This window comes from Ursus maritimus, unplaced genomic scaffold (assembly GCF_017311325.1).
Source record: "Ursus maritimus isolate PB19 unplaced genomic scaffold, ASM1731132v1 scaffold_6, whole genome shotgun sequence".
NCBI classification, from domain to species: Eukaryota; Metazoa; Chordata; class Mammalia; order Carnivora; family Ursidae; genus Ursus; species Ursus maritimus.
This window is the reverse complement of record NW_024426774.1, coordinates 77621435-77644213: the sequence shown is the minus strand read 5'-3', so window position 1 is coordinate 77644213 and position 22779 is coordinate 77621435. Positions and strand designations below refer to the sequence as shown.

The window sequence follows — 22779 nt, the reverse complement described above, 5'->3', positions numbered from 1 at the left end:
CCTTGGCTTCCAGTGAGAAGTATCACTCAGTTCCCATATGTTGGGTGGGGGATTTACTTCTACTTTTCAGTTCTGTCCTAATTAAGTCACATTTTGTCAGGGACCCCTTTGTCAAGGCCTGAGGGCCATTTTGACGGGAGTTTTTCTTTACTTCTCTTTTGCTAGGGATGTTGGAATTAACTGCTTCTCTGAGGACACAGGAGGACCACCAGCCTCTTCGAGGTCAGCTACCATGTGTCTATTTCTACAACAGCTTTGAGAAAATACTCATTTAAAAAATCCTACCTCCACATTCCCTATAGCTTTTCTTTAGTATCACCTACTCCGTATTTTCCAGCCTTTCATTTCTCTTGGAACAAACGCGACTGGTTTCATCGCGGTGTAGCGGACTCGCAGAGGGGCCCTAATACACCCACGAGGGCGTCCAGTTTGAGTTTGGTCTGAAGCCTTGCTTCAGGGTCCTACAATATCGCTGCCTCTTCAGCAGCTCTGTCGGATCCCTCGTGAGAGCATGGAAAACGTGGGCCCAGCATTTTTAAAAATTGGGGAATAATTGCTTTTAATTTTAATGCTATTTTTTTGGTTATCTGTAAAAATGTTCCTTGTTATGTTAAATGCTACGTTATTCCAAACACACCTGGTTTTTCCGTCGTGAATTCTCTTGCCCCAAAAGACAAATAAATGCCCTCAGCTGGGCAACCTGCAGCTGCGAGAACAAGATGTCCTTTTCCCTCGCTCCTCCTCCTCTGAGTGAGGGGCGGGGAGACAAGTCCTGCGGTCCCGAGCTGCCTCCCAGTACCGGCGGAGGAAAGAGGAGTCGAGGCGCTCCCCGCAAGCGCAGCGGAGAGAGGAGGGGGAACCTGGCGGCAGGGATGGGACTTCCTCCCTCCACTCCGGAACTGTGCGCTGGAGCGGCTGGGACTCGGAAACCCAGGCGGCGCCGCGGGAGCTGGAGGAGTGGGGGCGGTCGGTGGGCGGAGCCGGGGCGGGTCTGTGGGCGGAGCCGGGGCGGGGGCGGGGCCTGCGCGGCTGCGCGGGCTGCAAGCGGCTTGCTGCGCCGGCCGCGCTCCCCGGACTCTCGGAGCGCAGGACGCCGGCCGGCTGCGGTCCCTGCCGCCGCCGCTTCCTCCCGAGCGGGCTCTGCCCGGCGCGGCAGGCGGCCGGGGCGATGTGAGCCGGGGCCCGCGGGCGCGGTCGGACCGCTGCGATGTGGCTCAAGCCCGAGGAGGTGCTGCTGAAGAACGCCCTGAAGCTCTGGGTGACTCAGAAGAGCAGCTGCTACTTCATCCTGCAGCGGCGCCGCGGGCACGGCGAGGGGGGCGGCCGCCTCACGGGTAAGGGGCGCGCCGGGGCGGGCGGGCGCAGCGGGCCGGGCCACGGACCTCGCTCCCCGCCGAGCCCGCGGCCCCCAGCCCGGGGTGCTTCGCAGGTGACGATTTCGTGGGAGATGCCGGGCCGGGACGGCCCTGCCTCGGGCTTGTTTTCCTTTCTTCTGCATGTCTCTTGCAAGCCCCCGTCGAGGTTGTGGCAAAAGGGACTTGCGGGCTCGTGCGTTTTTGCGGGCGAGGCAGGTGCCTTCGCCGCCTGGCCCAGTGACCGCATGGAGGCCAGACTTGGCTCAGGAATCGAAGGAGAAACGCCGACTGGAGCGCGAGCTGAGGGGGCAAGTGCCGCCCCGGGAGGAGCGCAGGCCGCGGTGCGGGGCCAGGTGACAGCGGGGTGCGCCCCGGCCCGCCCTGACTCGGCCATCTGGAAGCGCCCGAGGCTCCAGGTGTTGTCTCGGCTGGAGACACACGGCCGGCCCACGGCCCAGAGCGGCTCGGGAGACCCTGGCAAGCCGGGACTGTCGGGTCTGCGGGCAGGGCGGGCCAGGGACCACCTGCGCACCCGGAGGAGAAACTGAGGCAGTGAGAATCCCAAGCTTGCGATGTTAGTAGCAAAATGAGCAGGTCAGTTACCCCCTCCCCCACTTGTTTCTTCCAAGCAATGATAGGAGGAAAAAAACTCAGACTTGTAAAATTTGTGAAAAACAAAGCATTTTTTCTAAAAGTTACTCTCCAGAGCTCTGTGAAGATCAAGCATTTGGAAAAATTGAGGCCAGCTGGCATAGCTGGGCCACCTGTTTAAATGGGTCAATGGAGGAAGAGTTAATTAGCTTTTTTCATTTGTGTCTAGTGAATCTATATGGAATTTCCAGAATTTGGAATCTGAAATAGAAGAGACCTTAGATCTTTCCTCCCATTACATCCCTCCTGATACTGAGAATGAGTATAAGACCAAAGCTGGAGAGAGAGAGATTAAGAGACTGAGCTTTGGGTCCCTAGGCTCACTGTTGGAGACTCTGCTGTTTGCTTATTCTGGGAAAAGGTCCTCCTGGAGTAAAGTCTAATGGGGGGATGTGATAAGTAGGCCCTGAAACAGCAAGGGAAATTACCCTTCCTGTACTTTAGACTCTGAAGGTGAGAAAGCTGGCAGTTGGATGCGGTAAGAGGGTGGACTTCACTGAGTCTCAAGGAGTGGGTATGACTTGGTGGCATTCTGGGTGGAAGAGTGGTGGGGTGGTTGAGGAATCTGGATGAAAGGGGGTAGTGGGGTGATTATGGTTGTGAGTAGTGGGGACAGGTTGTGCAGCACGTGGGCCTGCTCTGGGAGCTGCTTTAAGCCCTGAGGGAGGGAGTTAGTGTAGGAGGCAGGAGGCCATAGAGGCCTTGGTGGGTCCCTGAGCAGCACAGTGGCACTTCATGCCAGAGCTCTTGGGAAATCCAGGTCGGTGGTGTCCTGTGAGGCCCATCAGAGGCAAAGAGGCCAGAGGAGTGGTTTGTCCCTGCAGTCCTTTGAGGGTAGTGTATCTTAATTTTGGGTGTGTTAAGCACAGTATCTGGCCCATAAATGGTCTCCTTTAGTAGAGGGTGAGGACAGGGTTTGAACATATGGAACATGTGCCCAGCAAGTGTTTTTATCACTTAATTCACTGCTCCCTGTCATTGTGGAGTGTTCTTGTGGCTGCCTTGGGAAAGACTTCGGGGTATTCGGCTTCTAGCAAGGGAGACAGGTCCAGACAAGCCAGGCAAAGCCTCAGATACGATGCCTGATAGAGATTGAGGTCAACCTCCTTTCCGGAGAGCCTGGCTTTATTGTCTAGAGTTGATCTGCGAAGAACTCAAAATGATGCAGCCCCTGTCCTGTTGCATCATGTCATCATACCTGTGGCTTTGGCCTTATTTGGCATATACTTTGGTTTGGGTTTACAGTGAGTATGCACAGTTTTCTTATTAAAGGCAACACGATCGACCAAAAAAAAAAAAAAATACCCCACAAAAGACAGATGACACTTCGCTTTATTTCTTGGAGACCCAGAACCTCCTGTTGATTGTGCAAGTGTGACATCTCCTTGGCTGCTGGATACTTTACCTTCAGACTTTTAGCTGGGAAGCAGCCAACCGGAGCTGTGCTGATTGGGCAACCCAGAGTCACCACATCCACCGATGGGCTGGTCCTAACCCAGTCACTTATGAATGTTGTCAAGTCAAGATTGTGTGACACAAAGGGCAGCTTCATGTTGGTGGCAGTTTTCAGAATATGTAGAATTCTAATTTAGCAATTTGTTTTAAAGGTTTAAAACTTAAGACTGAGTTTATGAAAATAATGAGGGGTAACATGCATATTCTGACTGGTTCTAGGCATTTCTTTGGAGAGAAGCAAGTAGATATGGTTAAGAGGGGTTGGAAATAAAATGTAAGGGAGTGGTAATGAAGTGTCTTTTTTTTAATCATGATGCTGAATTTGTTATTAGTGGGAGCTTAAACATATGAGGTCTCCATTGGCATTTAATCTGATGTGTTTAAAAATTACCCTCAGAAATAAAAGGTTTTGTTTCATTGAGGATTGTAATTAATCTTCCTATTAATACACACACAGCACAAACACACGCCCACCTATATACATTCCCTATATCCATCTCCAGTTTTATTTTCTCCATAGCTCTTTCTCACTTGCTAATATACAATGTACTTATTCATTTTGTTCATTGTTTTCCTATGCTGAATTGTCTGTTCTATGAGGGTGGACATTTTACCTATGATGGCGCCTAGCACATAGTATATGCTCATTAAACGTTTGTAGGATGACTGTGTGGATGAATATAAGCATGAATGATGGATTCTACTTTTCTCTTAAAAGCTGGGTGGGAGTGGAGGTCCAGCTTTTCTGACTGAGGCTGAGCTGATCACATGGGACAGGAACATCCCCTCTCTTCTCGGCTTCCTGTTTACCTGGCAGTCTGATCACTGTGGAAAGCTGGAGGGACCTCTTCTTTCTGTCTTTTTTTTGTAGTACCCTTCTTTCAGGGGGAAGGATCAGCTTTTCAGGTGGCCTGTTACCACCCCCTAGGACCTGTCTAGGGAAGGAAATCCTGGGATTGGGGACAGTAGTGGGAGGCAGGGACCTTTCCCTCGGTTAGAACATGGTGTGGCTGAATATAGCATTATAAAATGTTTCCAAAGGTCCTGGGACAGAAGTGATTTTGCTGCTCTGGAAGGGAGGAAGTCAAGGTATACAAGTATTCACTTGGATATAGTCTCCACCTCTTGGGAATATTTTTTTATTAACTCTTATTTAAATGTAGTTGACACACAACATTACATTAGTTTCAGGTGTACGGGAATATTTCTTAAAGTTCAGCGAGCTCTGGGAGAACTGAGTGGGAGAAGTTAGCCTTTGGGAGGTGCAGACAGAACACACCATTGCTGTCCTCTCCCCCAGTGTTCCCTGAAGCACTTAAAATGAGCAGCACAAATGTGGCTTTAAAGACTGAATGTCACCACCCAGATGGCCACTCTGAAGGATTTTATTTTTCAGTGTTCTATCATGTGCGTTCCTGTATAATCTTGCATTTCTTTTCCCAACGAAGCTGGCAGTTAAAAAATTTTAATTTGAAGAAAATCTAGATGTTTTCTACTTTTCAGAATGTTTACCTTCAGCCTCTGTTCTTGTCATTGCATTTATAATAGTTAGGGGCTAACAGTTTCCTCAATAGCTAGGGTCATGGGAGGAAGCAGGGTGTAGTGGAAAATAGAGGCTTTGAGTTAAGATAAGTCTGTTGGTTACAAATCTGGGGAGAGGACTTGTGTTAGTTTATTTAGTTTCTTTGAGCCTTAGTTGTAACAGCTTCGAAACGGGGACAATAATGAAGCTTACTTTAGAGGGTTACAAACTATTTTCCACTGTGGCTGTACCATTTTACGTTCCCACCAGCAATGCACAAGAGTTCCAATTCAGACAAAGCTTAGAATTGAAACTATATGAGGGTTAACTGCACTTGCCACCTCGTAGGTTTGGGGGCGGGGGAAGGAAAGTTAACACTTAAAGTATTGACTAACGGAGGGGTTTCTTAGAATAAGCACGTTGTAAAGAAGTCTGCATTGTAGTGTAGGATATAGAAAGCACTTATCTATTACCACAGTGTGTATGTATGTATTTAAAGATTTTATTTATTTGAGAGAGAGAGCATATGAGAGTGAGTGAGTGGGAGGAGGGGCAGAGGGAGAGGGACAAGCAGGCTCCCGGCTGAGCAGGGAGCCCAATGCAGGGCTCCATCCCAGGGGATCGAGACTTGAGCTGAAGTCAGACACTTAACCGACTGAGCCACTCAGGCACTCCTATTACTGCAGTATTTAATAAGTGTAATTGGAAGGTTAATATTTAAATAGCAGTTTGTGCTAGCAGGATTTGCCTACAGAGCTTCTTTGAAATCCTTTGTTAAATCCTAGTAAATGAAGGGAACTTCACCATGGTATTCTAGGCATTGGTCTGAGTGACCATGCCCAGAGTGAATTGTCTACTCTCTTTGGAACAGTGTCCCAAAGTCGGGGGGATATGAAACTGACACTAGGGATTCATGTGGGGTCACTAGCCTTGCTCAGAATGACTGTTGAAAGGTTGGAAACTAGTGAAGCCCAGGTGTTGCCTTTCTTGGCTAGTCCATCAGACATTGGTTGTAGTCTAGCTTAGGTAGCTGAATTTATTGGTGTTTTTTTTTCAGCTTTATTATTATTTTATTTTAAGTAGGCTCCACACCCAATGTGGGGCTTGAACTCGTGACCCTGAGATTAAGAGTCACATGCTCTACTGACTGAGCCAGCCAGGTGCCCCTGAATTTGTTTGTGGATTTAATCTTCACTGACAACAAAACTCTTTGGTTTAACCGGGCAGCCTTTGCATTGTGTAGATTTCCCAGATATTGGCTCTAGAGTCTTAGATGCTTTGGTCTCGTTTTCCAAAAGCACAATAAGGATGAAACACAAATAAAGGAAGTACTTTCATTTTAGGAGCATAAATTGGAAGATATCTTCCAATACAGATATACAGGTAAAATAACGTATAATTTTAAGGGCTGATAAGCCATCAATAAAAGCTTTGGGGCCTCCAACAGTTGCATTTAATGAAAGCATAATAAGGGCACTGTAATTAGGTAATCAAACAAGGCAGGGACTGTGTCCCTCGAGGAATATTGTGAGGTATGAATGTGTGGGTGGTGTAGTAGCAGAGGCCAGCGATTTCAGCCTAATTGGAACTCTTTAGGAAGAGCTGAAAATGATTGAGAGGCTTGTAGCTTTTAAAGAATTCATTTATTAGCCGTGAAGGGATAGGATTTTATGATCTTGACTGTATATTCTGGCAGCATTGGTTAGAGGAGGAATTTATTTTAAATGAAAGTAGTAAATCTGATCACATTTTCAGGACAGATTTTCCCCCTAATTTTAAAAACTTTAATCATTTGTATTGAAATCAGCCCCGAGCATATTTTAACAGCTGCTTGGGTGTTGCCTGAGCTATCCTGCACCACCTCTCAGGCTCTTGCTCCTTTCATTTCTCCTTGTAAGCACAGACCCAGGACCTCACCTGCTGTCCCTTCTGCCTGGGGGTGTGGCACCNCCCCCCGCCCGCTGCCTGGCTGATTCTTCTCTCCCTCTCCCACCCTTCAGATCTCAGTCTGAGCTCCACTGCCTGGTGATGGTGCACTGGACCCCTCCTTCCTCTGATCCTCTTCTACCGCCCTCTGCTTTTCCTTTATAGCGCTCACACTGTGCCATGATGTGGCCCTTTGTGGCTTTATCACTTTCTAGGGAGCCAGACCATGAGCTTCAGGACAGAGCTCCCAGGTCTGTGTCCCTCAGCACTACGCCTCCAGCACTGAAACAATTTCTGTCACCAGAGCACTCAATAAATACTTACATGGATGTCCAAGTAGAATTGATAGGTGTGAGCCTTTGAGGCTGAGAAATGTTTTGTATCATCCCGAAAATGGGAATTATGCAAAGAACCAGAATAAATACTATGGAGTGTTGTCATTGCTATTTCTCACGCCTGCCCTGCGTGCCTGTAAGGACTAGCCGTAGTTTGTCAGCTGCGCCAGCCCAGCTGTTAGAACTGCCTGTTGGTAACCTTTATGTAAATGATCCTATACGGACCCTGAATGATTTCCCTAGTACATCACCAGCCAACTGACACAGCTCTGCGGAGCTGAGTCATTAATATTCGTGAACATTTGGTGGGTCTGTTGTTCCACCAGATTTTATTTTTCTGCTTCCTGCTTTTCACTTTTAAAAAAGGAAGGAAAAATCAACGGCCAAATAAACAGCCCCAAAGAAGCTCTCCTTAGGAAAGTGTACTGTATTCTGTGGTTGGTTTTATTCTGAACGAGTAGTAACTGAGAGAGAATGGAAATTCAAAAATAATAAATAGGATTGTGGTTTGCCTGAAGCTTTAAAACAGGAAATCATCTATGTGCATAGGAGGATATAATGTAAATATAAAGTGTAAGTAATACAACCCCTATCACCTGTTACTAAGAAATAGAATATTTACCATGTTTAAGAGATCTCTTGTATGTTTTTCTGATTGATTCCCCTCCGTAATCAATACATTGTTGAGTTCTTGTGCTTTTATAACTTTATACAAAAGGAATAATACCTTTTTTTCTGAAGCTTGTTTTTCCACATCCCCGTTATATTTATAGTTTTATATATACATACATACATATACATATACATATATAGTTTTGTTCCTCTAACATTGAACCATGTTGATGCAGGTAGCCACTTTCATTCATTTTTGCTGATGGGTAGTTCCGTTGTTTATTCATTCTCTTGTCAGTTGGTATTTGGGTTTCTAGCTGTTGGTTTTTTTAAATTACAAATAATGCTGCTGTCAACATTCTTGTATAATGTTCATATGTGTGAAAGTTTCTCCAGAGAATATACCTGTAAGTGACCTTGTTGGGTATATCAGCCAAAATGGGCTAGGGTATGCTGTGGTACAAACACCCCGAACATCTCTGTGGACCCACATTAGTTTATTTCTCCCTCATGGTGTATATCCAGTGTGCATTCCCAGGGTTCTGTTCTCGTGGAGGCACTCAAAGATGGGCTGACAGAGGCTCCATTCCTAATGTTTCCATGGTTACATGGTAAGGCGGGGGAACAGTTTGGTGAATCTCATGCTGGTTTTTAGAGCTTGCACCTGGAAGTGACACCTATCCCTTCTATTAACTTTATTTATATACAATAAATTATATATTATATACACTATATAATATATTATTAATAATATATAATTATATAATATATATCATCAATAATTATTAATATATTAATTATCAATAATATACAATTAGATAATATATACAATATACAATGTATTGCATATAATATATACAATATACAATATATTGCATATAATATATACAATATATTGCATATAATATATTATATACAATATATTGTATATAATATATACAATATATTATATAATACATACAATATATTATATATAATATACACAATATATTATATATAAATAAATTATATAATAAATTATATATTATATAATTTATTTATAAATTATTTAAATACTATATTTTAAAAATATATAATTATATATTTTATATAATTTATTTATTTATTTATTTAAGCTGTATGCCCAATGTTGGGCTTTAACTTACCACCCTGAGCTCAAGAGTCACATGCTGGGGCCCCTGGGTGGCTCAGTCGTTAGGCCTCTGCCTTCGGCTTAGGGGTGTGATCCCAGCGTTCTGGGATCGAGCCCTGCATCAGGCTCCTCCTCTAGGAGCCTGCTTCTTCCTCTCCCACTCCCCCTGCTTGTGTTCCCTCTCTCACTGGCTGTCTCTATCTCTGTCAAATAAATAAATAAAATCTTAAAAAAAAAAAAAAAAGTCACATGCTGTACCGACTGAGTCAGCCCGGAGCCCCTATTCACTTTATATTGGCCGAACCAAGTCACATGGCTCTGTAACCTCAAAGGCATGGGAATGTGTCTTTTTCTTAATTTAGGAGCTGTGTGTGTGTGTGTACGTGTACATGTGTTTATGTGTTCTGTATTCTTTTCGAAGTATTAAATTTCTCACTATGACTGGACTTTTTTTTTTTTAAGATTTTATTTATTTATTCGACAGAGATAGAGACAGCCAGCGAGAGAGGGAACACAAGCAGGGGGAGTGGGAGAGGAAGAAGCAGGCTCATAGCGGAGGAGCCTGATGTGGGGCTTGATCCTATAACGCCAGGATCACGCCCTGAGCCGAAGGCAGACGCTTAACCGCTGTGCCACCCAGGCGCCCCATGACTGGACTTTCTATTTTTGTTTTGGGTCTTTTGAAGAACCAACATTCTTAATTTTTATGCAGTCAAGTGTGCAGTCTTTTCCCGCAAGAATTTATACTTTCTGTTACTTGTTTAAAAAGAAGTCCTTAAAAGCGAATCTGTAGGATGATGATGAAGGGGAATCCCAGAATGATAGCTGAGAGACCTCTCGGTGCAGGTTGGAGAGGGGCAGAAGGCTGCAGGACAGCTCCTAGGAGAAGAGAAAATCCGTGGACTACCTAACATCCTTGCACTTGCTGAAGGGAGGTCTGCACACTAGAGAGGAATCGTGGGTAAATTGTTATTTTTATTTATTTCTCTTAGCGTGTTTGCATAAATTGGGGGGAGGGGCAGAGGGAGAGGTTAAGCAGGTTCCACGCTCAGTGTGGAGCCAGGCTCAGTGTCACAACTCTGAGATCATGACTTTAGCTGAAATCAAGAGTGGAATGCTTAACAGACTGAGCCACCCAGGAATCCTGTGGGTAAATTATCGATACATAAAAAGCTAAATCAGCTAAGAATTCTGGGGTAGTTGTGACCTCCAGGGAAAATCAAAAGTTGTATAGGTTAGGACAGTTTCATAGTTCAGCTCTCAATAATGTTCACGTGGTTATAATAATGTAAATATTGACTAGTGATCTAACCAAGCCTAAGTGAGGTGTGAGTGCTCGGTGGTGGTGGTCAATGAAAAGGAACTAAACCCTCTACTTCTTTTTTTTTTTTTTTTTTTAAATGATTTTTTATTATATTATGTTAGTCACCATACAGTACATCCCCGGTTTCCGATGTAAGGCTCGATGATTCATTAGTTGTTAAACCCTCTACTTCTGAAAGCTGCCAGGGAATGCCTCAACTAAAAATTCAAGAAATAGTAATACAAATGTGTTCTTCAGAGATGCAAAGTTAAATGCAAAAAGAATCAATTAAGAATTGGAAGTGGTTGCCTTTGGGGAACTGGGAAGTGAGAGTAGGGAGGGGTGAGGAGCTGTTGTGTTTCTCACTGAACCTTGTAGAATTATGTTTCTTTACATGTGCATGTAAATTGGATAAAATGTAGACTGAATCTAAAATTTGGGAGAGCTTGGCATTTTTTCTGGTTACCAGCTCTGTGTGAGTAATGGGGTTAAGGAGAGGCATTGAAGCATTGTTGCATTCTTGCCTCATGGACCATGATTACTCTTGGATTGCCCATGCCTCAGATATCTGTCCTCTCAGTAAACTATATTTAGCCTTCAAAATGTCTAGCATGTGTGGGGTGTGTCAATTTCACAGAGGCTTAAGAACTATTTTCAGAAATGCATCTAATCTAGTCAGGTACTTTTATTTGAAATTAAAAGATAGCTATTCTGGATTTTTCTTTTCCTCTAGAGAGGAAATCAGTTTAGAGTTTTAAGTTTTCATCTCTTACCTTGGCTCAGAGATGTGGTTCTGTGACTAACCCATTCCTTCTGGGGTCTCAGTTTCTTCACCTGCAAAACAATTACTAGTATCAGTATTACTATTGTAAATGTTTTATAATAATAATAACAGTGAAAGATTTCATACTTCGAACTGTCGTATTTTCTAGATATGTTTGCAAAATCCATTTAATTATTTGTATTTAGAGAAGAAAGAAAAGCCAAAAGAACATTTCATTCAACAACGCCAGGCCCTGTGTTCTCATGAAGCTTATCACCTAGAGGAATGGGGAAAGCTAGTGGTGGTGGTAGAGTGATTATTAAACCGCAAAATACAGAATTATAAATGGTGGTAAGTGCAGGGGGCGTGGGGGCAATGAGAGGAATAACAGGGGAACTAATTTAGGGTGGAGTGTCAGGGAGCAGTTCTCTGAGGACCTGTGATCTCAGCTAAGACCCACAGGGTGTGTAGGATGGTGTTAGCTGGGTAAAACATGGAGGAAAGAGGCTCTGCCCGTGTAAGAGCCCTGTGGCTGCTGAAAAGCTGTCTGGGCAAGTTCAGTTTGATGTGCTTATGAGTCGTCTAGAAAGGCTTGTAGGGGAGGAAAACACGGAGGGAACGGGGGAGTGGTCAGGAGAATGGGAGGAAATGAGCAGAGTGTATTTCACAGAGGTCAAGAGAAAAGTGTATTTAAGAAAGAGGGAGGGAAGCAGAATGGACTCCGCCGTATGGTATGGAAGGGCTCGCGGGATGTTGGCGCCCTCAGTGGCACCCTCGGTGGAAGCAGTTTGGGTGCCGGGAGGCGTGCTGTTGGAATGGAAGGCTGGAGAGGAAGTAGGCATGCCTGTGGAGGCAGCTTTATCAAGGTGGGATTTGGTGGATTTTTGGTGGTGGTTACAAACTTATTGTCAGCAAATGGTAGAGGGTCTGTTGAAAGCTGCATCTGTAGGTGTGGACTTGGGGAGGGGCTGCTGGGCTTTTGAAGTGGGCAATGGCTAGGATTTGAAGGGGTCAGCAAAGTAGGTAAGGCATCCAGATGAGCAGGACCTCAGGAGACAATTCCCAAGGAAGTTTGGTTTAGAAATAAGGTTAAGTACTCAGTACTGGGGGGGGTGGTGGAGAGGATTACCTCAAAGAATCTGTAACTGACCACCAAAAGGATGAACTAACTTAAATGGATCCCAGGGATGTTGGCTCAGCGCTGGACAGTGGTTGTGTCACCAGCCAAAAGAAATTCTTTGAGGAAACCACGGCAACTTAAAAAGTGGTTGTTACTTGCTTGGCATTTGATGCCACGTTGAGGTGCCTGAGTGTTGGATGCCCCTTGGACTATCTTGTTTGGGGTTTTCACTATGTAAATAGTCTCTTATTTTCAATAATGTTATCAGGATTCAAACAATAGAATTTATTTCTAGAAGGAAAATACAGATGAAATATTGTTGCAGTAAATTACAAAGATTGACCAGGAAGTTTGACTATCCTGAATTACTGAGTCCCTTCAACAGAGTTTTAAATAAATTCCTGGCCCAATGTTTGGGATATAGGGGTGTTTTAATAAGGAAATGTGTTAGCATTCTTAAAATGGGATTTTCCTGGGGGCAGCTGGGTGGCTTAGTGGTTAAGCGTTTGCCTGTTGGCTCAGGTCATGATCTCTGAGTCCTGGGATCGAGTCCTGGAATCGAGCCCTGGGTCAGGATCCGAGTCTGCTTCTCCCTCTGTGCCACCCCCCCAGTGCTTGTGCTCTCTCTCTCTCAAATAAATAAATAAAGCCGTTAAAAAAAATGGGATTGGCCTGGTGATGAAGGTTTGGAAGGAACCTCTGGATTTTTTCACTTGAGAAGCAGTATTTGCATGACAGACACAATTTTAAAAGGAAGAAACAGCATAGTTCAACCTCAGGTAGCGATTTGGCTATTACACCCACCCTGGGAGCATAGTGAGCTAATTTTGAGTTTCTATTATATCGCTGTTACAAGGAAAAATAAATGTAAACTGTAAACAAGGCATTAAGATTCCTTTAAGAATGTATAGCTCACGATCTCTACGTCTATCAAGGATTTAATCACAGCAAGGATTTGGCTGGAGAGATTAGGTTTTAGTAAAGCCAGTCCCAAAACTGTGTGTGGGTGTGTCTGTGTCTGTCTTAACCTTTAGTTTCCCTTCTGTTTTTGAGATAAAGGAGAGTTTGGACACTCAGGTTTCAAAGAGGACACTGTTTAATCTCAGTATAATGGAGCTGCCTCTTACTGTGGGTATTAAGTTCCAAAATCAAGGTGAAGGACACAAATTGCTTGAAAATTACCCTTAACATCATCAGGGCCCTCCTTCTTGGTAATCTGTTCACGTTACTAGGAGTTCCTGGGCAGTGGGGGCCTCTGGTGCTGGGAGCCTCCAGCCCCCCAGTGAGCTCACACCAGGGCCTATGCTCCTCGATTGAGGGGCGGTCTACACGAGCAGTAGTCTTGCCTCTGGTCAGTGCATATTGCTGAATTTGATGAATTAAACATGAGATCGCTTGCTGGCTGAAGGAAAGTGCCTGAGCCAGTTTCGTGGCCAGGTGAGGCTAAGAGTGATTACACCACACTTGGGTGTGTTAGTTTGGGAATTGCTATTAGGTGAGGTTGATGGTAGCATTTCCTGGAGCTGCAGTTCTAATGTCTACTGCTCTGATGTTTGCAGTGAAAAGGTCTGCACTAAGTGGCTGTTGTTTTGTCTTGCAGTCTTTTGCTTGTCCTCATTTATCCAAATAAAACATTTAGGTTTGAGGAAAAGGGGCTGGAGAGCCTCTTTTGGAATTGGAAAGTTGTCTTCAATGGGATGGGTATCCCACTGTAAAAGCTGCCCTTCTTGTGTGATTTTTAACTTCGTGTATGACCTGGAAAGCCGGATTTGAGTATTCTATATTTCATAGCCAAAAGTTAAGTTAGAAGCACATGATAGTACACTTACTTTCTTTGAATTAAAATTTGCAGAAACCCTAACTACAGGCAAGGCCAGAAATGTGTTGATGGTGCCTGAAATCTTGGTAAGGTTCAAGACCAGAGTTTCCATAGGTGACCATCCATTTATACCAGAAGGATCATTAGAAAGTCTGCATGTGGGGAGGAGGGAGGGAGTGGGGGGAAAGAACAGAAAAAGAGAGAGAAGGGGGAAGAGGGAGGGAGGGAGAATCCAAGAGAGAGACTTGAATGGTGGATATACTCACACCAAAAGAGATCATAATTTCAGAAGCTTTGGAAACACATGCTCTAATCTGCTATATGTATAATATTGCCATATACGTTCCTGAAAAGTTGTATTTAGAATCAGAATTGTATAAACTGGACAATTTTCCCATCACAGCTTCAGAGAGATGTACATTTTAACTACAGAGCAAATGATTAAAAATGTGTGGAAAAAATCTATAAATTTAAAAATCTATAAATACAAATATTTCAGATGTAAGCATGTTTTTTATTACAAACTAAGAGTACCTTGGTTGATCAAAACTGTCAAAAACAAAAAAAGGGGGATGGGAACCTGTTTTCAAAATGTCAGTGGTAAAAGACAGAAAAGGCTGAGGATTAAAGGAAGCTAGAGACACGGCTGAGTGTAATGCCCAACCCTAGAATGGGCCCTGAACCAGAAAGGGAAACATGCTACCAACATGCTGTTGTCAGGTCAGTGATGAAACTGGACTACAAACGGGAGATAAAAGGACCACCCGTGTTGTTCTTAGTGAGATTGATAACGATGCTATTGTTGTGTAAGAGGATACCTCCCCCTTATTCATGGGAATAGGTCTCTCTTCAAATGATTCAGAAAAGAAAACGTGTGTGTATAATTATGTCATATTATATCATATATCAAGAGAAAGAGAACAAATAATACAGCAGATGGGGTATGCTGTTAGCAGTAGGCAAATCTGTTTCATATGGTATGTGAGTGTTCTTCGATTTTAATTCCTGAAGCTATTCTATGAGCTTGATGTTATTTCCCAATAAAAAGATAAATAACATTAAATGTGAACCTGGACCCACTTGTCCACTTTGATAGAAGTATTTTTAGCCTGTATTAACAAAATATAAAATATACCTATAACTTAAAAAAAAAACCTTTCGGGAAGGTGGGGAGGTGGGGTGGGGTGGGGAGGGAGAGAGAGAACCTCAAGCAGGCCCCACGCTCAGTACAGAGCCCAAGGTAGGGTTTGATCCCATGATGCTGAGATCATGACCTGAGCCGAAATCAAAAGTCAGACACCTAACTGACTGAGCCACTCAGGCGCCCCACATAACCTGCTTTTTAAAGAGTTAAGTTTTCTTGTGGTCCCAGGGCCCATGTGCCGCAGGGCAGGTGACGTATACAGATATTCCCCACCCGCCCCAAACTGTAAGGGGCTTTGACAGACTTTTTAATATTATGTGTATATGTTACAGTGCTAGGTTAGGCCTGGGTTGTGGTCAAAAAACAGCTGAATTTTAAAAGCATGAAAAGTTAGGAAAACAGATTGATTCAGTAAGTATGTACTGTGTGCCTCCGTGTACCCAGCTCTTTTCCAGGCAGTGAACAAAGCAAAGTCCGGCCCTCAGGGAACTTACTCTACTACAGTAATTAATCTAGAGTGACTCTATTCTAGTAATTACTTCTCTAGTAATTAACCTAGGACTCAAATTCTCAAGTGTGCACTGCAAGTCCCCTTAAATATTTCAGCCTCGTTTTAAACTTCCTTCATTAAAACATTTTTGTGTTGTCTTTACCACCGTATAAGAGGTTGGTTTTTGTCATCCTTGCCCTTAAAAACTGAACTATTTAGTCCAGTAAGTTAGGGCCCTTCAGCCCTGTGTTTTAGGTTCTTGCCAGCCTTAGGGACATTGTCTATGAGCCCTGTGGCAGGGCCAGAAGAATTGAAGTAGCTTCTGGCCCCTTGAAGCCTTTCTGACCCCTTTTCCACCTCAGGGACCGAGGCAGCACAGCTTGTCCATGGGCTCAGCCCTCCTGTGCTCTGGAAGTGTTGCCACAGTTGGCTGCTGCGGGGCTCCTGCCCCTGCTCCCTTTCCCTTTCTGGAAAGCCACTCGGCAGCCCTCTGTAGGTGACTGGAATGAAGTGGACTCATTTTCCTATTTGAAAATAACCTCAGCAGCTGTGGGTTCAAGTCTCCCCGTCACGAGGATGACCTCTGTGCCACTGCTGGGACTCCCAGTTGTCATGCCTCTGAGGGTGACAGCAGGGTGCATGTTGGAGCTGGAGTTTTGGGAACCACCAGCCCTATTCCTTCTTTTACAGATGGGGAGCCTGACTGATCTGAGGCGGTGATGCTCGTGCTCTGTTTTCACTTGATTGAGTTTAGCCCTTTCCAGAAAGGTGAAGGGACTCCCGAGACAGGAGTTCCCATGGCTTCATTCCCCAGCCCAGCTTAGCTCTTCCAGACCTGCTCCCCCTCAGCTTGTGCTGGGCTGGTGTCTGTTGAGACCCTGTTTTATTTGTTTTTAAAAGGCATAAGTAACAACATTTTTAAAATATAGTACAGAAAACTTACTATTTTAGTCATTTTTTGAAAGATTTACCCATTTTTTAGAGAGAGCGCGCGTGCATGCGCGCTCGGGCACATGTGTGGAGGAGTTGCGAGAGGGGCAGTGGGAGAGGGAGAGAATGAATCTCAAGCAGACTCTCTGCCGAGGGCAGAGGCTAACACTGGGTTTGATCTCACGACCCCAGCAGAAATCAAGTCAGAAGCCCAACCGACTGAGCCACCCAGATGCCCTTCATATTAACCATTAAAAAAAAAAAGATTTTATTCATTTATTTATTTGAGAGAGAGAGCATGCATTCGAGTGAGTCCAGGGGGGTTGGCAGAGGGAGAGAGAGAAGCAGACTCCCTGCTGAACGTGGAGNCCTATGCAGGGCTCTATCTTAGGACCCTGAGATCATGACCTGAGCTGAAGGATGTCACGAGTCGGATGCTTAACTGACTCAGCCACCTGGGCGCCCCCATTTTAACCATTTTTAAGTGTATAATTAAGTGGCAGTAAGTACATTCACATTATTATATAACCATCACCACCATCCACCTCCGGAACTTTTTCATCTTCCCAAACTGAAACTCTTATCTCACGACCTCCCCATTCCCCCCGCCCCCAGGTCCTGGCAGCCCCCATTCTACTTTCTTACACTATGAGTTTGACTACTCGAGGTCCCTCATATAAGTGGAATCATACAGTATTTGTCTTTTTGTGACTGGCTTATCTCAGCATAATGTCTTTGGGGTTCATCCATGTTGTAGCCTGTGTCACAGGCTTTTAAGGCTAAATAAAATTCCATGACATGTATATACCACATTTTGCTTGACCAGTCCTCTATTGATAGACATTGAATTCCTTCTCCCTTTTGGCTATTGTGAGTAATGTGGCTATGAACATAGGTGTGCAAATATCTATTCAAGTCTCTGCCTTCAGTTCTTTTGGATATATACTTAGAAGTGGGATTGTAGGATCGTATAGGAATTCTATATTTAATTTCTGAGGAGACTCTTGATTTTTGCATCTGATTCTCAGTTTCTTCTGGCATCTGTGGACTTGACTGAATGGCTAGGACTGTAGTCAGTTTACTGGGTCTGTGGTCTTGGTCCTGGGTCCCCTGAGGTCCCTGAGTACCCCCAGCCTAGCTCTTGAGACCTTTGTTTCTCTTCCCATGAGGATTGAGTGGAGATTTAAAGAGAAGAACTGAAGCTTGTTTAGAGGTACATTGCAATTCATTAAAAACAAAAACAAAAACAAGAACTAGAATTCGAGTTGGGCGTTTTCAAGTTTACTGTTATGTTGTTTGTTTTAGATTTCATGTGTTTTTCAGAGCTAAGATACGGAGTGGAATGCTTAAGGTGAATTTGGTTTTGGTTGATTTTTCTTCCATGTTCTCAATTACATCTCTATCTAATTTTCATAAGTGTTGGGGAAAAGGATAGGACAATTAGGAGGTAGAAAAGGAGAGAGATCTTGTTCTTCTTACTTGTATGACCTTGGGTCTTAGTTTCCTCTTCTGTAAAATAGAGCTAATACTACTAATACAAATTTTATAATTATGATAGTAATTAGTAAAAAAAAAAAAAAAAGGATCTGAAGTACTAGGATGGTGCTTGATAGCTGCAGTGCTTACTTAATATTAGTCTATCCTCCCTGCCTCTTCCCATTATCCTGGAATAATTGGAAGTTGTAGGTGAGGGTATGTGGTGGTCCTCACTTTTGAAGGGTGAAGCAGCATNNNGAGCCTGGGGTAGGACTCAGGCGCTGGGCTCCAGTTTCACATATGCAGTTAATTCCTGGTACTGTGTGACCCCTGAGTCATCTGCCCAACCTCCTCGAGGCTCAGATTCCTCAACTGTCAAATGAGCAGGCTGGTCCCTCTCATCTCTGTAGTTCCTTGTGGCGCAAAAAGGTCAGCGATTTCAAAGAATTCTGCTTGTGTCTAGTTGTTGTCTTCTTTTTTAAATTGAGATGGAATTAATGTATAACACGATAGTAATTTCGGGTATACAACCTATGGCTTAAGATATGTATATTTCGTGAAATGATCACCACAGTAAGTCTAGTTAACATCCGTCACTGTACATAGTTACAAATTTATTTTTTTTGCAACTTTCAAATATACAATACAATATTATTATTATTATTATTATTATTATTATTATTATTATTACTTTTTGAGAGAGAAAGTATGTGAGCAGGTAAGGGCAGAGGGAGAGAGACTCTTAAGCAGGCTCCACCCTCAGGGCAGAGCCTGACACAGGGCTTGATCTCACGACCCTGAGATCGTGCCTGAGCTGAAATCAAGAGTCAGATGCTTAACAGACTAAGCCACCCAGGCGCCCCTACAATATAGTATTATTGACTATAGGCACCATGCTGTACATTACATCCCTAGGACTTAATTATTTTATAACTGGAAGTTTGTACATTTTGGCCCCTTTCATCCATTTGCCACCCCCACTCCCCTCCTGCTGAGTCTTCTTCTGACTGCAGAGCTCTTTCTTTTTTACATAGTCAAGCCTACTGTCCATAGCTGGTGAACATATCTCCTCTGTGGTGTGTGAAGTGAGTTGAGAATTTCTGGCATTTCAAGATCTGCTTCTTTGGGGCAGGTTGGGTCCAAGACTTACTGTTCCCAGCTTCCAAGTCTCTGGCTCTTGCCCAGAATTCCAAATAGCTCTGAGGAATAAACCCTCAAGTTTCTGTGTCTCTCGGGCTAGTCACATCTATTAAGTGAAGAGAGAGAGTTCTCCTATTCTGAGAGAGGAGAGGAAGCAAAGGGGAGGAGGAGAAAGTAGAAGGGGCTATAGATATAATTTTCACTTGCTCAGAAATAGTGAAGCTGTCTTCAGAGAATTAGACAGGAAAGTTCTCTTGCTCTGCCCACCTCGAGACTTGGTCATTGTCTACGATTGACCTTGTCTGTCTTTATTACTTACAGTTGTCAGTCTTCATTTTCTCCAAGAAAGAACAGCCAAGTTGTAATGCCTTTTTCTTCCAAACTTCCAATTTTTTTAAATTACTGCTTATCACTATGCAATAATAATGCAGCTTTTTTGCATATTGCACTTTTCATAATGTTTTCATCTACTTTATCTCATTTAATCTGTACATGAAGATTTGTCTAGGCCATTTGTGTCCTCTTTTTGCAAACTGAGGTTGGTATAGCCATCTGATTTGTCAAACTATTGACAGCAGAGCCCTGGCACTTTTACTTTCTGTAAAGTAACACTCAACAAGTATTTATGGAAAGTGCATATGTACACAGCAGAGATGCTTGTGGTAGACAGTTCTTACCTTCAAGACATTATAACCTAATAGGGTCTAAAGGGGATGAGGTTGGAGTTCAAATTTGTTACCTGTAATTAATTAACTACTGTAATTAATTAATGCCAGCAATTAAAATGACTGATGGATGAAGGAAGAGTTGCAAACTCAAATGAGGTTTTGGGATATCTCTGAATTTAACGTATGCATATTGGTTACTCTGCCTGACTTTGGTATTAGGGAAAGGTGGCGGTTTTTATTTTGTTTAAAGAAAAGTTTTTAAAAGATTTTATGTATTTATTTGACACAGAGCGCAAGCAGGGGAGCGGCAGGGAGAGGGACAAGCAAACTCCCTGCTGAGCAGGAAGCCTGATGTGAGGCTCGATCCCAGTACCCTGGGATCATGACCTGAGCCGAAAACAGATGCTGAACCCACTAAGCCACCCAGATGCCCCAAGAAAAAAAAATTTTTAGGTGACAGTTTTTAAACAATACCTTTAGATATCCTTAAACTTCTGGGCTCTGTATCATAGTGCTACACCATAAAAGCTGCTATACCTCTTATCTGCAAGCTAGTTCACACTATTATTAGGTGTAAAAAGACAGGAAACATTGCCTGACATGATTTATTTCTGATCTTGAGGGCTGGTGGTTTTGGTTGCTTTTTTCAGAGGATTACTGGAAGTAAAGGCAGGACTTTTTTGAAACAGAAATAAGGAGTTTTAAAATAAATGAAATTCTAATAGATCAGAACCTGCCTTGCTTTGTGAAAATAAAACTTCTGCAAGGAAGCTTTTTTTTTAAATCTATTTTCTCAAGTTTCTGACTTTGCAGGAGCTTCATAAATCTGTAGAAATGCTGTTATTCAGGTCTAGATATGTAAGACATGGAAAATGGGATATTTTCTACCATTTTTTTTTTTTTTAACTGCTCATTTTGTCTACTCTTGGGAGGGAGTGGCTGTGAATAGCAGGTTCAGGAATGTGGGAGTCTGTTTCCAGAATCTGAACCCTGGCCCTGGGCGCCCCGGGGGCTCCAGAGGTGCTGGGTTGACGACTGTGCTTGCTGGCTGTTGGACAGAGGAGTGGCCGGAAGGCCGCCCGATTGTTTGGATGATGAATGCATCTGTCACGGGAGACCACTTGTTTTTTAAACAGGCATAAAAATATCATTTGCTCAGAGGAAATTAATTCACACACAAATGTCATGAACGTATTCCTTGGTGATCTGTATTGTTTATCTGTGAGCTAGTTTGTGTATGAAAGAGCTTGGCTCCGTTGACAAGGTGAGGGCCCTGCATCTCTGCTCACAAGCCCATTTAGGGGAGTACTTGTCCTGTCCTGCTGTGCGGTGGAAGTCCTGCCATGTCTCCAAACGCTTTGAAGAATTTTGCCTGCTTGGCCGTTTGTGACTCTCTGATTGTAGGATTTTTTTCCCCCCAGCTTCCTAAGTAATAATCTGCAACTGCTACTGGCCACTGGTAGACCTGGGCTGTGTACAAAAAAAAGAAAAAAGAAAAAAGGACCACATCCTCAAATTCAGTGTTGCTTTTAGTGAATTCTCTTGGGGAATAACCCTTGCTCACCTCCTGTCAGATTCGAGAGTTCACTTAAAACCCTTGCCAAATCTGTTCTCTCTCCTTCAGCCAACTGAATATATATTGAATTATCATGAAGTTTCCCCTTAAGTTTGAAGAGTTGTTTTTTTAGTGTGAGTCTTCTGGATTTGGGGAATAGAAATGCGGTAGTTTTTAAATCTTGGTTAGCCTGCAAACAACCCTTTTGGGACTCTATAGCAATTATTTTTAGGGAATTTGAAAGCATTTCTCATAGAGCCTTGGAATAGCAAATGAACTTTTCTTGGACCCAACAGCACTTAAATGCTGCATTTATGTGATGATGAAAGTACTGTCTTCAATGGGTGTAAAGAAAGGAAAACAGGTTTGAGTTATTCTTCCATTGTTGGAGGTTAGAGTGAGTCCTCCGTCTCCTCTCTCTTGCTGTTTCTGGCAGCCTCTGACCATGTATTTGTAAGACGCTGGGTGGAGACGTGGCCGTGGGAGACGTGTGTTCTCTGGCCTGTGGAGACCTCCACGAGCACCTCGCTGAAATCTACACAGCTAGTTGTCCATTAAAGTAATGAATCCTCCTCTCTCTTACAAGGTAGACCTGGAGCAGTGACCCTGTAACACCACACAGGAAGGGTAAAATGGTCTCTCTCAGGAGAAGTGGTTAGAATGACAGCGTGAAAAAAAGCTCAGAAGCACAAAGCTTTCACAGATGGTGAAGGGACAGGTTTGAGAACAAGGTGTGTACCTTCCCCCAGCCTCGTGCCCTGGTTTTGGAGTGCACTTGAGATGCATCCTACCTCTAGAGCAGTGGGTCCCTGTGTGGTTCAGAATCACGCCTACTTTGAATCCTGCTGGATTGTAGCTCAGCTCCTTAGCAACGGTTACCGCGGATCAGGGCTGTGGTGTCACACCGGCTCTTGGCTCTCACACCTGGGGCTGGCGTGCCCTTCTCACATCTGTCGATCTCTGACTCTCCTGCTCTGTTTCATGTGTTCGCAAGGCCTTGACCTTCTGTGTGCTGGTGAACATAGGTGCTGCCTTGACATTCTGCTGGGCCTCTCACCTTTGATTTTCTGCAGCATATACCCACGTTAACACTGCGGCTGGGCCTGGTGTTTTGTCCAACATATACCATGGTGCAAGTCTACATTCCTGACTGTGGCAAAACACATTTTACACTCCGACCAACATTTGGCACCACCGTAAAGGGCTTGCAGTGTGCTGACGTGAGCTGTGCGCCGGTGAGAGCGCCGGTGGACTGAGCTTCCAAATTTGGGGGTACTGTTTTGTTTTAAAAAGTTATTTTATTTTATTTTTAAAGATTTATTTATTTATTTGAGAGAGAGAGTACACAGGAAAGGAGGAGAAGCAGGCCCCCCCCCCCCGCCC

At 43.9% G+C, this 22779-nt stretch overlaps 1 protein-coding gene across 4 annotated transcripts in view; it reads left to right on the top strand.

Moving 5' to 3' along the window:
• The first annotated feature begins 1094 nt into the window (after positions 1-1094).
• TBC1D8 (TBC1 domain family member 8) overlaps positions 1095-22779 on the top strand; it is a 111807-nt gene continuing 90122 nt past the window's right edge. For 3 of the 4 annotated variants that reach the window (XM_040623591.1, XM_040623590.1, XM_040623594.1), the window contains exon 1: positions 1095-1334. In XM_040623591.1, the coding sequence (XP_040479525.1) occupies positions 1208-1334 (127 nt within the window). In that variant the 5' untranslated portion in view covers positions 1095-1207. The remainder of the gene's footprint in view (positions 1335-22779) is intronic. The other variant, XM_040623593.1, reaches the window with a different exon arrangement.